Raw genomic sequence first — 16998 nt, 5'->3', positions numbered from 1 at the left:
CATTTAAAATATTTTCACTTCAAAACGGTTATGAATAAAACCTTGCGTTTCTCTCTTTATTAGGCCATCCCGGTTAAGGGTGGGTGCCGATGTAATGCTAATTTATAATTGACAAATGTTTAGTAAGTCTACTCTTAACAAACTGTTGTAACTTTCATGATAACTGAAATACAACCTGTTTATTGTTATCACTGCTTAACATCTGGCAATGTATAATTCCAGAATTACTGAGCAGATCAATATTATTTCTGGATCGAGGATTTTCATATATTAACGCCAACCTGACTTGGTGCGTGATGTCACGAGCACGTGACAAGCCTTTGTAAGACATTACGCTATTGGTTCCAACGATTTCGCACGTTCGTAGTCAAGGATTTCGGTTAAAAGTTTAAACTTCCAAGATGGGTGAATGGGCCAGCGGTTTGTTTGCTTGTTTTAGCGATTTTGGGACTTGCATCCTAACATATTTCGTTCCATGCTTCACTGCCGGGAAGAATGCAGAGAGTGTAGGGGAAAGCTGCTTCTTATACGGATGTCTATCGATCCTCGGACCCATTGGGATATGGTCACGAGCCAAAATCAGGGGCAAGATTAGATCCAAGAAGGGGATAGATGTAAGTAAAAATTACATTATCATATTTCTAAAATTGTGTTAGCCATTGTTTGTAAATGCAAACTTTTGTTTTTAATGAGGCTGTCAACACATTATACATGAAGATATTTGAATGTATTATGCTTATACAGTATGCATCCTTCTATGGTAAAAGTCAAACAGGTCATGTACGCGTTAACACCGATTTTTTCAGTAATGGGTGTCTTTTTTTTAAATAAAGAATTTGATTCTTCATACCTTTAAAAGGCAAATATTGACTTTATTTAGATCTTCATACATCCCTGTTTTTTTGGAAGGTCATTATTTACACGTCCCGAGAAGCAGATACGGCAAAATCAATGTTAAAGTAAGTGGACATTTTTGGACGAGACTTGTGAGCCAGTAATATCCGGATTGAAGGTCGCGCGCTGTGATGTCACAATGAAAGCTACGCATGTGTACTCTGTGTGTGTGTTTTTAAAAAAAAATGTAACGTAGCTTTAACAATTTTAGTCATATAGCTAAGACATCTCCCGAGTGGCAGTTTATAGTGATGTCTAAAGTTAAAGTCACACGGGGCATGTAAGCTTATTTACTGATATAAATTTAAAAACTAACTTGATTTTAAAAAAAAAAACGTACAATAGTTCTAAAAAAAAGTTTATTAAATCGAAATTTTTGAGTGATCTGCACACTACTGTAATTGTCATAAAAATAGCCAGATGAAAAGTATCAATCGCAATGGACTTTTACAATGGCGATTCGGCATTAAACTGGGTTGAGAAAGTTATCTTGGACATAACTATTACTAGTGCAAGATACGATCGTGTGAGCAAGAAGTCGCGCTCATTTTCAGTCATCCCCTTCATGGATGTTCAGCTATGAATGGGATAGAGGAGTAACGTACAGTTAGTTTTATTCTTAACTTGTATATATATGATATTTCTTCAAAACGATCATTTAGAATGATGTAAATTTCACAAAAATAAATCTGAATCGACAGCCGTGTTTCTACTGTCTTTTATTTGTATGAACAGGGCCGTCAAGGGGGGGGGGGGGAGGAACCGGGAATATATCCCCAGGGTCCGGGCCGAACAACACTTTTTAATTTCATAAAATAAATTTTTTGTTTGAACAAGAACTAGGAGAGGAGCCCTGATGTTTCTTACCCCAGGGTCCGTGATCGCTCTCTACGGCCCTGTGTATGACAGCACATATTTGTATTTTAAATAATAGGTTACAGTGAAATAAAAGACACAACATACCATACAGAAGATATATACATTTACATAATTGCCTCCAAATGATCTTGTTTGCTGGTTCCCCTGCCCACCACCCTTGCTGGTGTTTTCCCAGACTTAGTTTCTAAATGACATTATCACGTCTCTGTTTATGTTTTGAAGTACAACTGAGGAAATTATTAAAATCCCTTCACAGTCTGAGGCTAAACAAACAGACAAACAAAAATGAACAGAAATGCACTCAGTATAACTGATGGATACATCCGATTAGGAATTTTCACCAGTCATACACATTATTGTTTTCCATATGATACAAGTTCTTTCTCTTTCAGGGTGGCTTCGGTGGGGATTGCCTCCTTCATTGGTTCTGTGGCTTGTGTGCATTGTGCCAGGAAGCTAGAGTAAGTATCAGCTTTGCAATATGGTAAAAAAAGTGAGATCCCACTGAATAGAATAGTGTCCTCTCATTGGTTAAAAGTTAATGATATCCTGTATTTATAACTTATTTTCAGTTGGCCATTGAGAAGGTAGTATTCCATTCAGCGTGTTGTTCTTGCATATTAAGTGGGTACAATCAAGACCATGTCAAGTAGTAGCATGGGAAATTGATTGGCATTCCCTAAAGGTATGATATTAAGTCAAACTTCTGATAGGGATATACCTTTGAATGCCTGAGCTAAATATCAGTACCAAATTTATTAAGCTACGCAAAGCTTTGCTTGAAATATCAGTGTTTATTCTTAAATAGGTCACACAAGCAAGGAGACCAGTGTCCTCCGTCCAGTGGACCATCTTTTCTTCCATTATGCAATCTTGTTGTCAAAATTTGCTTCTGATTTGTAGGCACCCCGTAGCACAATCCCAGCATATCTTTTTGGTTAGGACTTAGAGATGTCCCCTCATGTTTCCTAAATATAAAATTGTTTTGTATTTTATTATGTAATAATGTCTTCCCCTTGTCATATTTTGTGTTTTTTGTATTCAAGTAAATAAGAGGCTATTTGCTTTTGATATAATTGGGACTGAGGCTGCTGTGTTTTTGTTCTGTTGTATTTGTTTAAGTTTTCTATTCCTGTTTTAATTTTTTCTAACAACCCAGGCTTGTACTTCATCATTAGATATTTTGTTCTAATGGATTGGTTTCCTCACCTTTATTTCCCATTTAGTTTAGAGTAAGTTTGATTAATTTTTCCCAAGTCTGCATGCTTGTTCTCGCGTTTGTTACTTTTGTGTTTGCTTTGCAATTTATGACTGACATGTGAAAAAAGTTTCAACACCCTCCCTCTCCTTGTTTTTAGGTTAGTCAAAACATGGAATAAAGTTACATTGTATACAGTGGGACATGATGTTGATCCATATCGTTAGACCGGGGATTGTCTTCACAATATCTCTCTCTCTCTCTCTCTCTCTCTCTCTCTCTCTCTCTCTCTCAGATGTGCACGCACTGATGAAAACATAACTAAATAGCAATGAAGTTTGATTGAAGCAGATAATAAGCTATGGACCAATTAAACAAAGGATTACCAGGTTTACCACGTTTTTCTGTGACAGGCATTTCCGCACCTGTCGAATTACGCGAAGATGTTTGTCAGCGACCGCCACATCAGCAATTGCGTGAAAACGTTGGTATGGGAAGAAGAGTGCTACGCGAAAGTGCAAAACAAAATAATGCCAGTTGATGCATTAATTAAACATTTAAACTAGGTTTTGGGCAATTGAGCAAGGCAGCAAATCACTTTAATCTGTCTTATGTATATTTAATTTGTAACATGTTTGGGCTTTTCTTAATGATTGTATGTAATATACATTTATGATTTGTACTTCACCTTGTCCAAAACAGTTCTCTGTGTACCTGAGTAAGGACATTTATTTTCAAAGCAACTTAATTCTTAGCTAGTGTTTCTCTGTGAGTATAGATTAAATATTAAGTTCATTATCAATGGAGTTAAACATGTTTATCTTATTCTGAGTTTTGGGACATTGGTATTTCCCCTATGGAAAAACCTGTAGCAGTATACAGTATTAACATTCTGTTGCTACAAAAGGGTCTGTCAGTTACTGGTCACCTAAGGTCAGCTCCAGGCTTTCACTCAGTTGTAACCCTATATGCCCTATCATAACATTAGCTCGAGATACTAGTAGCATCATGGTACCAATTGTTTTTCCATATACCTCAATGCTAATGTTTTGTGAAATAAATATACTTTTTATCCTACCTCAGCATGCATGTCACACCCAGTGATAGAGAACAATGCTAGATGGTCATTTTGACAAGGACAAAATCAGGTACTACAGTGCATTTAAGAGAGATAACTCTGCTGGAACTAGACAGGGGTGTGAGTTTCTAGTCACAACAGACAGTTTTAGCCATGTGTACTACATTTTAAAAAAATCATTTAAAAAACCAAAATATGATCTAGATATTAATTAACATAATCTCACATGTTGCCAAGAGGCACAAGCCTAACAGAAATTACAACTCTTACATAATGCACCAATCACAGCTAGTGTTGTTTATTTCTGAATACAGTGTTCCCAACACCATAAGTTCTGCCCACTTAGGGTTGTTCAGTTGGTACCATTATACCTAGTGTGCATGCGTTTTCTTTGTATGGAGTTAGTTGAACCTAACCATTAAAGTGGTTAGACCAAACCATGTTTTGTGTTGTTTAGCAAAACATAACATGGTGTCAGAAGTGAAAATTTTGGAATAAGTTGGATTTATACCATTAAAAAGTATATCTCCATAACAACACTAAAATTTGGATGCACAAGTTTATGTGTCAGTTGTGACATCATGGAAAAACTCAATCAGCCACCTGAAATGGACTTTAATTCACACCATCTAGCAGAAACTTGGATGAGGTGGAAACAGACTATGCAGTTTTACTTATATGTTGTGCTTGCAGATAAAGAAGACAAAGAAAACTTCAGTGCTTTCCTATATATTATTGGTCAGGATGGTAGAGACATTTACAACACATTAACATTTGAGGTAAATGAAGCTGAAACAATTGCTCCACTTATTAAGAAGTTTGAGGACTTTTGTAGTCAGAAGCAGAACAATACAATAGAAAGACACAGATTCAATACAGGAATCCATCAAAAGAATGAAACCATTGACCAGTATGTAACTGAACTTAAATTGATTGCAAAGAACTGCAAATCTGAAAATCTACAAGATGAAATGATTAGAGATCGAATTGTCTGTGGGACTATTTCTGATGAAGTAAAAGAAAGACTTTTACCAGAAGATCAGCTGACACTACAAAAAAGCACTTGCTATCTGCAGAGCAGACGAAGAATCCAAATGTGCAAATTCAAAGTATGCAAAATAAAGCAGCTGCATCAGAAGTTCATGGTGTGAAAATGAAGAAACAAAAATGGGACAACCAAAGAAAGCGAAAATGTTAAATATGAAATCAGACTCCAGATTATTCAACTGTGGCAAATTACATGCAAAAGGTAGGTGTCCAGCCTATGGAAAAACTTGATACAGGTGTCGAAAACAGCATAATTTTCTGAAATGGCTGCAATACAAAACGGGTGCTTGGTATGCAATTATACTCAAGTGAAGAGGAAGAAACATCTTTTGTAGGAACAGTGACAAAGACAAACAACTCAAGTCAGTGACAAAGAATGCTATGTCACGCGGACTCTTCATGGGACTAATGTCAGATTTAAAACTGATACTGTCTCACAAGTAAACATCATTCCAAATCACATTTTTGAAACAATCAACATTGACAACATTGAAGTTAAACCAACCAAGACCTGTATCGCAAGCTACTCTGGTGACAAACTAATTATCATAGGCAAATGCAAATTAAACTGCATGAATAAAGAACTTGATTTTTATATCACAAAAACAAGCTAACCGCCTATTCTTGGGTTCAAAGCATCTCAATATTTGTACGTAATACAAGTAGTTTGCAATGTTCCCTGGAATAAGGACAATCATATTGTGAAAGAGTTTCCCAGTGTGTTCAAAGGTCTAGGATGCCTGAAACAAAAATATCATATTGCAATTGACAAAAATGTGAAACCTGTTATCAGTCCACCACGGAAGGTTCCTACAACTTTACGAAAACCAGTCAAATCAACTTTGGAAGAGATGGAGTGGAAAAATGTAATACTTAAAGTAGATGAACCAACAGAATGGGTCAGTTCATTAGTAGCTGTTGAAAAGCCCAAGTCGGGGAAAACTACGAATTGGTCTAGATCCGAGAAACTTGAATCAAGCGAGAGTGTTATCAACTTTCTACAAGTGAAGATATAACCACAAGGTTGGCTGGAGCTAAGGTTTTCTCCAAACTAGATGGCAATCATGGTTACTGGCAAATACCCCTGGATGAGGAAAGCCAATTATTGACAACATTCAACACCCCGTTTGGTAGATATTGCTACCTGAGAATGTCTTTTGGTATTAAATCTGTTCAAGAAGTGTTCCAGAAACGTATAGCACAGTGTTTTGAGGACCTGCCTGGGGTGGAGACTGATATAGAGGACATAATTGTTTGGGGAACTTCAAAGAAAGATCATGATGGAGAACCGAAAAAAAGCTCTAAAGAGATGTCAGGAAATAAATCTGACACTGAATTTTGAAAAATGCAAAATTTGGAATAACAGAAGTGTGCTACGTGGGACACGTGTTGACATCAAGTATTAAACCTGACCCAGAAAAAGTAATAGCAATCAAAGAAATGCCCACTCCGACGGACAAGAAAGGAATTGAAAGATTACTGGGTACACTCAACTACCTAGCGACATTTATCCCAAATATATCTACAGTGACAGAGCCAATCAGAGCACTTTTGTAAAGTGAAACTGAATTTGTTTGGGGAAACTGCACAAAAACATGCATTTGAAGAGATCAAACATATTCTAAGCAAAGAACCTGTGTTGAAATACTTCGATGTTAAGTAGCCTGTCGTTGTTAGTTGTGATGCATCAAAATGAGGACTTGGAGAAGTGTCAATGCTGTCAGGCAAACCCCTAGCATTTGCATCAATGTCTTTGACAGATGCAGAAACAAGGTATGCAAAGATCGAAAAAGAACTGCTTGCTGTGTACTTATGTTAGTCAAGTACAAGTTGAATCAGATCATAAACCTCTGGAATCAATTCTCAAGAAACCTCTATCTTCAGCACTGCCTAGACTTCAGAGAATGCTTTTAAGACTGCAGATGTACAGTTTTGACTTATTGTGTTGTCTAGGAAAAGAGTTAATTGTAGCAGATACATTGTTGAGAGCATACAGACAGATGAACACATCTGAGATAAACATGGATAGAGAAATTGAGTGCTATGTGCACATGATCATGTCAAATATACGGATTGCAGACACACGGGTAGAAGCAGTAAACGATGGAACTAAACGTGATAATAAAATGACCAAGTTACGAGAAATAATTCAGAAGGGATGGTCAAATGATAAACATCTCGTGCCTTTTGAAATCAGAAATTTCTGGAACTGCAGAGATGAACTTTCAGAAGTGGACGGATTAATTATAAAAGGAGAGAAGATTGTAATACCAGATGCTCTTCAGAAAGGGATGTTTAACGAGTTGCTCAAAAGTCATATGGGCATTGAGAAGACAAAGCAAAGAACAAGAGACATTATGTATTGCCCTGGCATGAATGCACAAATTGCAGACACAGTATCGAATAGTTCTACTTGCCAGGAATACAGAAATTCAAATAAAAAAGAACCAGTGTTGTCTACACGAACAACTGCACCAGTAGACTATTACTCCATCTATTTTGAAGTTGCCAAGTTAGAAAATACACGAGCAAGCACAATAATCACACACACAGAGTCAGTTTTTGCAAGACATGGAATACCATGAGAAGTAAGGAGTGATAATGGACCACAGTTCTCAAAAGAATATGGTCAGTTTGCAAAAACCTGGGGATTCAAACACACTATGCCAAGTCCCAAGTATCCAGTCAAATGGTTTAATAGAAAGAACCATTCAGACTGTCAAAGGAATTCTCAATAAGGCAAAGAGAGATGGAAAAGATCCATATTTATCGATATTGGAGTATCGAAATACACCAATTAATGATATAGGATCTCGGGCACAAATACTGATGAGTCGAAGACTTCGATCGATTTTACCTACTACCATCATACAGCCACATCCTCAGGTTATAAAAGGAAAGAAACCTCAAGTGGAAACTTGGTGAAAAGAAAAATAGTTAAAAGAAACAGTATGACAGAACAGCTAAAGAGCTTCTGACTTCTGGAGACAAAGTAAGAATCAGAAGACAAAATCTTTGGGAACCAGCTGTAGTCGTCAGAAAAAGTAGCACTCCATGGTCGTATGATATGAAAACCCAGGATGGTACTAGATACATGAGAAACCGAAGACATGTTACAAACAAAAGAGACATTACCAGAAATATATGATACATACTAAGATAGTACTAACAAGGAGGTCACTGAACCGAATGACAAGGCGCCATTAGTCATCAGTGAGCCAAACCAGACAGGAGAGATTCGAACAAGGAGTGGAAATCTAATTAAAAAAACCTGCAAGCTACAGAGATTTTATGTGAACTCGATAATTTTTCTCAATTACAAATGTCCTGTGAATATTAGAAACTGGAAGTGTTTAAGGGCATACTAATACATCTGTTATATCACATCAGTTTATATGCAGTGATAACAACTGGATTGAAGAACAAAATATTAGAACTATAGATTTGAGAGACAATGGCAATATGTCACCATGTATTTGTTTTCATGGTTGTGAATGTCATAGGGCTAGAACATAATTTTAACTACAGTTAGTAGAACATTTACAACTCACCTGAAGCTCTTGAATATATTCGTGTGCATTATAATATACAGTATTAATATTCTGTTGTTACAAATGGTCTGACAGTTACAGCTCACCTAAAGTCAGCTCCAGGCTCTCACTCAGTTGTAACCCTAAATACCTTATGATAACATCAGCGTGAGAAACTAGTGTGCGTGTACTTTCTCTGTTCGGAGTTAATTGAACCTAGCCATTAAAATATTTAGAGCAAACCATGTTTTGTGTTATTTAGCAAAACATTACAAGAGCTATTGTATCTTATATTTGCAATGTTTTTTATTATAATTTTAGAAATAGACCTTATCTTGACAACTTAGAATGTTCTAGAAATGATATTTTGACCCTCATCCTGGTTCTGTTTTTTGTGTCTTAGCATTTATATAATGTTGTTTACTTGAAAAATTTCCCATTCTTGCTTAACATCTTGAAGTAGAATCGGTCTCATTGTTTTGTTCACTTTTAAATTTGGGTGGAGTTGTTTATTCGAATTATTCACTGGAAAAACAAGTGCTCATCAGCAATATTTTTGGACAGTAATATTAATTTGGAATTATAGTGAAATCAGATAAGAACATTTTTGGGCTATGTTACTGTGATACATCAGAAGACCGTAGTACATCATCACACAAGGGGCTCCGAGTGGTCTAAAGTGCTTTCCGTTACTGATCACTACCATCTCACCTCTGTCTGCATGGGTTCGAATCTCGGATTCGGCTAATGTGGGTATGTGAGAAAGCTTGCTAGTAGCTTCTCGTGGGTCGGTGGTTCTTTCCGGGATTTCCCGGGTTCTTCCTCCACCATTAATCCTGGCTGCCATGTATAGCCTATCGTGTGCTGGAAAATGGCGTTAAACCCTACAACAACAACAACAAAAACAACAACATCATCACACTCCAGGCCATTAGGGCATTACCGCGTTCGAGACTACAGGCACATCATCACATTCAGTATTGGAACTTACTTGGAATACAACTGAAATACAGTTGAAACTTTATACATTTGGACTTGTGGTAAAAGGTTTGACTATTTGGGATTTAATTCACAATACTGTTTCTTCGTCAGTTTTGACTTTGTATTCTAGGGGGAATATTTTTGTTCTTGATTTTTACAATACTTTTTGGCTTTAGGTCTTTTCCTTTAATTAGTTGAATACCATAGAGTCGTAATATGTGCACTTGTTATTATCAAAGTCAGTAGAAGGTACGAGTAGAGAAAAAAATTACGCGCAGCGCAAGTAAACGGAAAACATTATTGTTAATTTGTGCACGAAGTAAGATTCTGGAAAAATATTAATTTGACAACGGAAGCTTACTTTGTATCTGTCAGAGTAACTAGGTCTGATTTTGTAAACATGGACTTGTTTGATCGAAATCAGTGTCATAAAAGATTAACTTCATTATAACGCCCCGGTGGCCTAGTGGTTAGTGCGTCCGCCTCGGATGCGTGAGGTCGTGGAATCGATCCCCGGCCGAGTCATACCAAAGACTTACAAAAATGGTACTATCAGCTGCCTCGCTTGTCGCTCAGCATTAAGAGGTTAGTGTTAGGACTGGTCGGCCTAGTGTCAGGATAATGTGACTGGGTGTGAAATTATGTTACATGTCTGCTTCATGATGCCCCAGTGCTAGAAATCACTATAAACTGTCACATTGCAGACATCGTAGCGATATGACTGAATTTGTTTAAGCTACGTTAAAAATTCAAATCACACACTCTATAACACCTACAAATTAATTTTTTTCTAAATTAAGTCTAAATTTTATATAATTTCACTCTTCTTGTTCAGTTCTACATCTTTGTTACTGCCCTTGTTATTGCTTTCTTAAGATATAATTTTGCTTTTCGATTTTCATTATATATTTTGTATTCCCCCCCGCCCCCGCATTTATGTGTTGCGGAAGTGACAATTAGCGGAAACGCCGGACACGGAAATGCCAGTCACAAAAATACAGGCATACCGATTCCAATAGGTGGCGCATGTTGAGGGTAACTCTAGCAGTGTTACGGTGTCACCCCCATTCGATGTCGGCCACTTGTAACAATTTTACCTCTTGACCCCAAAATATGGCTCTCATGCTAAACCTATGGTCGTCTGTTGCCATGATTTGAAGCCACAAGGGTGCCGTATATTAGCCTTTGGGAGCCCATATTGAGGTCGTATGTGGCTCAAGAGGCTCAAACAGCTTATGTTCGTTTGGCACGGTGACTTCATAATGTTGCAGCCTTGTGTCTTCAGTCCAACTTCTTAGGGGCGGATGTTCGATTGTAAAGAGACGCCCACCCCGTATGTAATGTATGACCTGGAGAGTGCCGGGCTCATAGCTCAACCTCGCTAGGTGAGGTGGCTTCACAATTTAGAAAAAGAGATCAATTACACATATGTATATCTGCCAAAGGTATAATGAAACTAGATTTCATTCAGAAATTTGCAAGAAGTAGAAATGTTCCATCCTATCTATGTCAGATGCGATGATAATGAATGGACACATCATTCGCAGTGTTGTTTTTTTACGCATTGAAGATTTCCAAAGATCAGACGTCATTAGGAATAAGCATTCTCGATTTAAAAGGAATTTTGATAGTTACAAGTATACACAGTGCAGATATCAGGTTGGTTATATTAAGTTTATTCCCCCCCGCCTCCAATTTGCCTGTCGCAGAGGTGACAGTTAGCGGAAACGCAGGACGCGGACATAACCTGTCGCAGAAAAACAGGCATATTGATTCCCATAGGTACATATAGTGTGGCACATATTAAGGGTAACTCTAAAAATGTTAGTGTCACCCGCAATCGAGGTCAGCCACTTGTAACAATGTTGCCGCTCGACCTCCCCAAGTTTCGCTCCCGTGTCAATCCTTTCTATGTCAAATAAGAATATAACAAATTGTCACATCATCCGCAATGTTGATTTTTAGCTAACGAAGATCTCCAAAGATCAGAGGTCATTAGGAGTCAACAGTCTCGATTTAGAAAGAAATTTGATAGCTACATGTATACATAATGTAGATTTTAGGTAAGTTATATACAAGTTTACTGTAATTTGAAACCGACTTAATTTAAACAAAAAATTAAATGTAAATTTGTTTTATTTGCTTAAATAATTTTTATGACAAATATAAATGAACAGCGGTTCCCCACTGAACCATATAATTCTACAATGAATGACATCTGACCTTATGCAAAGGGACAGCGCTCTTATAAATTGTTCTATCGCACAGCTCAAATATTCGAATCGGCTTTGAGTACTTAATTTTACGCTTTCTGAAAAGAACCGAAATGAATCAGTGTTGGAAAACGGAACTAGCCTGAATCTGGTGGCATAAACATTATTTTCAATTGAAACATTCTCGGCTTTTTCCGTCAAGACGAGAAAAAAGACTCGGTTATAATGTGCCCACCCCCACCCCGTCTTCTATTTTTGCACTGGATTTAAAATTAGGGTAGGTTGTCTGGTTCGGTTTACAGTCAAAATGTACCAAAATCGAGACATACCCAAGTTAAAACGTGCCCAGACCGAAACGTACCCGTCATAACGTACCCAACTAATAACGTACCCAGATTAAAATAATGACCGACACTCGCTTTGAAAAATGACATAATTTGGTTGTTTTGTGTTTCTTGACAGTGATCAGCCTGATGAGCATTGGAAATCGGCAGGCGCATTGGAACTATCTTATCTGATAATCTAGCTTCAAAGCACATTTAGAAAAACGTCTTTAAGTTAAGAAGTATCGCTTGAATATATTTATGCTATGTTTTTCCGTGGAGAATATTCTACCAACTGACCTGAACCATGCTTGATGACTGCTTCATGTATTGTAACCGGTTCTGAAATGCACAGGTTGCTTACAGTTATTAGGACCAGTTTTGAAAATTAAGTCCCGTTTATGTCTCAATAGAAACATATATGTATACATCTGATGACTAAAAGCTTACTTTTGACTTTTTATATTTTTTTAAAAAAAAAGCTAATTTCCGTTGCGTTCCATTTTCCATTTCTTATTTTATTTCCATTACGTTCCATAATTTCCTTTGTGTTTATTAAGTTCTACCAACTTGAATCATCAGTAATACTCTGATCCTGTGACAATTAACTGTTTATGATAAAAAGATGTCGAAAATACCAAGAGCAGAAGCTCCATAAATTTAACTGGATTTAGGTGATTTTTTTTCTTGTTCATGTGAGTAAGCACATATTTCCAGTTCACATGTCCGTATGCAATACACGTAGTTAATGTAATAATTGCATTTTATAAGGCTTCTGTGCAAACGGATGCAATAGCATATAATAAAAGAAAATTGTCGGCCAGTGAACTTTTTTTAAATGATAATTAGCATCTCTGCCAAACGTTACATTAGATTTCGTTGGATTGCAGATGTTGATTTTGTCAAGATCAGCTGATCTGATTAATCTGAAAGTTTGTATACAGCTAAATATTTTACAATACTCCTTAAAATCATTAGTATTTAACAAAAAAAGTAAAGTATTACTGATGATTTAAGCTGGTATGACTAAAATAAGCAATGTATAAATGGAATGCAATGGAAATAAAATACAAAATGGAAAACTGAAACGCAACGAAAAATAAATACGCTATTGAAGCAGTCATCAATGGTTCAGATCAGTTGGTCGAATTTTCTCCACGGGAAAGCACACCATAAAAAATTCAAATGATACTTCTTAAACGTGTAGTTCTTAATGTGCGTTGGAGCTAGTTAAGAAGTTAGATGGTTCTGTTGCTCATCAGGTTGGTCACTGTCATATGAAACACAATACACTAAAATTCTGTTGTTATTTAAAGCCAGTGTGGATCATGTTTTAATTTGGATACGTTTTAACTTGAGTATGTTTTGTCCGGGTACATTTCAGTTTGGGTACGTTTTGACCCCTTTCCGTATGGCTCACTGCTAACTCTGCTTTACGAAGCGGGGAACCAGACTAGACGTTAGGTAGAATAGTAGTTTTTTGTCGTTCTTCTTTGTAAAACACACACACACACACACACACACACACATATATATATATATATATATATATATATATATATATATATATATATATATATATATATCGGGAGAGAGAGAGAGTAGTATATACAATGTGCTAAGCGCTTGAAGTACTGAGCAAAATAGGCTCATTTTGACACACAATTCAGGTTCGTTTTTTTAAATTTATTTTAAAATTTCGTCTACTTTTTTACCCTGGGGGAGGGGTGCTAGGGTCGGCAATGAAAAACGGACGGTCTGATGACTGGAAATTCATGGGGGGCGGGCTCATCGCAATTTTGAAGAAGTATTTTTGCCCATTTTATTTCCATCATAAAACATGCCGTAAACTGATCGCCAATTTATCGGTATACCTATACCTTAAATCTAGGTACAGATGCGGTTGAGTCTTTGTCGCTGAAGCAAGTTAACGTAATAACAAATCTTCCGATTAATTATTATCGATACACTTTATAGGCTTGATCTCTTAGTGCAAATCAATGTGTGATTTGAGCTTCCGATATAAATAATTTTGTCGTTAAGAAATGTCGTATGTTGCATACCCGGGAAGTTTTAGCTATTGACAGAATTCCATCGACTGCATCATACATTATTCCCCATGACAGTTTGAGTTGACCCTAGGCTACATTCAGAATATAGTCGACTCACTATACTCAATCCTTTCTTTAAGTGGATAGGTATGCACATTATTAAAGAAACTGATCAGATATGTTCACTTGGGATCATGTAAGATAAGGGTGTACAAATTCAAAAACCTAAAAGATGAAATATTTCGCTCGCCATGGACCACATTTATGGTGTCTTCCTCCTCCTCACCCACCCTCACTCAGCCAGATGATTCACGGTCGTTCAGTATGCACTGATTTCAAAAGGTCGTTAGCCCTCTTCTGATTTGCAATAACATCTGATCAGATTTAAGTAGCTTTTCAGTCACTATAATTTATTTGCTTTCATACACACCACACGTGACCAATAAGACTATTTGGATATGAGGGATAAGAAAACGTCAAGTTAGAATCGTGAATTAACGTATCGCCGCCGTATGTTAAGCCTTAACACGTACCATTATCCAAGACCGCTAACCAATACTGATAACTGGCAAAACGAGTTATCACACGATTTACAGGCTCACTGCTCACTTCCTTCAGGCCCGGCCGTAGGATGTGCGGGGCCCAAGGCAGCAGCCGATTAGCGCGGGGGCCCAATGCAATTGCCTCAATTGCCTTGTCATAGAGCCGGGCCTTGATTAATGGAAATTCAGATCTAAAATACGCCACCTTGCCGACTGCTACGTACTATAATGACATGTACAAAATCAAATCATAACTTTATTTTTTAAGCCATTTTTAAATGAAATTTTCTATATCCACTAAAATGAACTCTAAATCAACAGGGGTAATTATCGACATGAAAAATATATATTTAATTTTATTTTCTATCCTAATTAGTAGGGGTGGTTATTTCTGCTCTGGTTATAGGTCAATTGCCACAGTACGTACGTAGTAAAACGTATTTAAAGATTGTTCGCGAATATTACTCCGCATTCGTTGGCACTTATCCGATTCCACTGCGCAGTTTGAACTTAACTTCTCAACCTTTAGAAAAGGCACATTGTACTTTACTTTTCATATTCTTATAATTATTTATTTATTCTTACAGGAAATGAAAGGCAGTGGTGTTAACGTTCAATCTATGGCTCGGGAATAAATTCTTGGATAAAAGAGTAATCGGATCAACCAGAGAGAAAATGAAATTTTATTGACTCATAACCTACTAACTGCACGTTGGAAACAGCATATAAAACCTTCGTTATGTGTGTAAATATATAGAAGCAAGAAAAGAATATCAGGGAAGGATATAAAGTTCGAGGAGCAATCCATTTATTAGCTCCAACAGTTCGGATATTTATAGTTCCTTAAGCTGGACATATATATTGATATCATGCTCGTGCATTTAATGTACGAAAATAGATTCCTTGCCCTAATCATCATTATAACTGAATATTTTCAATAAACATATTTCATGGAATATTTTTTATAAACAACATCACTTTATTCACTTTGGCAAAGTGGAACTTACGTATATATTTTTAAATCAGAAATATTAGTGTTCTAAAGAGTAAAATGTACATGCCTTGCTTAAATATCAACATGTTACAATAACGTGGTCATTTTAGAAAGAAGAAAAATATCACAGTGAAAAAATGTTCATACTTAAAATAAGATGCTTACTTTGACCATTTCCTTTCTTTTTGTTTGAGATGACTCATAAAATGTTTAAAATAAATTATTTTGTTATCTGTTAGATACTTTGTATGATTTGTGATATGGGTTAGTTGGTATTGATTATATAAATATATATAATCAATATACGGTGGCTTCGTGGTTAGAGCTTCCACCTGTGATGCGGGGGTCGTGGGTTCGATCCTCGACCGAGTCATAGTCTGATGTAAGAAACTGTAAATTAAATGGCAGAAATACGGTAGTTAAGGCTTATCAAGCGAGACGCGAATATGCAAGAAAATAAAATAATATAAAAGTACGAACGGGACATTTCTCGACAAAACTACTTCCTTTGAGAATTGCCAAGCAAGTGCCTTCGCATGGTTATTTCCAGCTTGACAACCACGCATCACGGCTTTGAACACAATCAGACAGGACAATTTATTTTCTGTATAAAACTAATGTAAAACAAGGCCTGTCATAAGCAGATACATTCACGATACCTTTGAAGGAGATACTGGTGGACACCTTATCCATACGTGGCATATCATTCGAAACAAGTGCTTAATCAATGGTTTACGACAGCCATCAAAACTAAACATTTTTACTTAGAGGAAACAAAAATGTTTGGAACATAGGTCATGAAAATTGGCTTTAAAAAAAGTAAGTATTATACTTATCCAAACATAATTTTATACTGATTTTAACCGAATTTTGTCTGTGTTACCTGATATGCACTATTATAACACTGGTATAAGTAAAATGGCCAACTTGTTCTGTGACAACGGAATAATTGTTTTTGTATTTTTTGTTCCTGCGAGTTATTTCTATTATTTGGAGCAAAATAATGACATTGGTTGCCTGAAAGTGTCCAATAATTACAAGTAATTCTCAAATTTTATCATAATTCGACACTTAAGAATGAGAGTAATTGGTACTTAAGTCCTAATATGGGCGATTATGACTAATCTTTGGTTTGCATAACGTTATACCTGCTTTAATTCAAGCTTTTTTTTTTTTTAAAATATAGTGTAGGTTCTTTGACGGACATGTAAGCTTCATAAGGTGGGAATGGTGTAGAGATCATGGCGTCATCCAAACCTTCAAATATA

At 36.5% G+C, this 16998-nt stretch overlaps 1 protein-coding gene across 1 annotated transcript; it reads left to right on the top strand.

The window, feature by feature from the left end:
- Positions 1–371: 371 nt before the first annotated feature.
- LOC149779336 (uncharacterized) lies at positions 372–15968 on the top strand. Its single transcript, XM_089938603.1, has 3 exons — positions 372–614; positions 2166–2234; positions 15324–15968. Exons 1-3 carry the CDS (start codon positions 402–404, stop codon positions 15369–15371), a joined length of 330 nt encoding a protein of 109 aa, XP_089794729.1. The 5' UTR covers positions 372–401; the 3' UTR covers positions 15372–15968.
- The last annotated feature ends 1030 nt before the right edge of the window (positions 15969–16998 follow it).

This window comes from Sinohyriopsis cumingii, chromosome 17 (assembly GCF_028554795.1).
Source record: "Sinohyriopsis cumingii isolate HCF-2022 chromosome 17, ASM2855479v2, whole genome shotgun sequence".
NCBI classification, from domain to species: Eukaryota; Metazoa; Mollusca; class Bivalvia; order Unionida; family Unionidae; genus Sinohyriopsis; species Sinohyriopsis cumingii.
The sequence above is the reverse complement of the archived record's forward strand: the minus strand, read 5'-3'. Positions and strand labels throughout refer to the sequence as shown.

Excerpts from the sequence above, each read along its gene's own strand:
- LOC149779336 (XM_089938603.1), top strand. The coding sequence starts at position 402 with ATGGGTGAATGGGCCAGCGGTTTGTTTGCTTGTTTTAGCGATTTTGGG. Across the intron at positions 615-2,165 it reads GATCCAAGAAGGGGATAGAT|GGTGGCTTCGGTGGGGATTG; the intron begins GTAAGTAAAAAT and ends TTTCTCTTTCAG. Across the intron at positions 2,235-15,323 it reads CATTGTGCCAGGAAGCTAGA|GAAATGAAAGGCAGTGGTGT; the intron begins GTAAGTATCAGC and ends TTATTCTTACAG.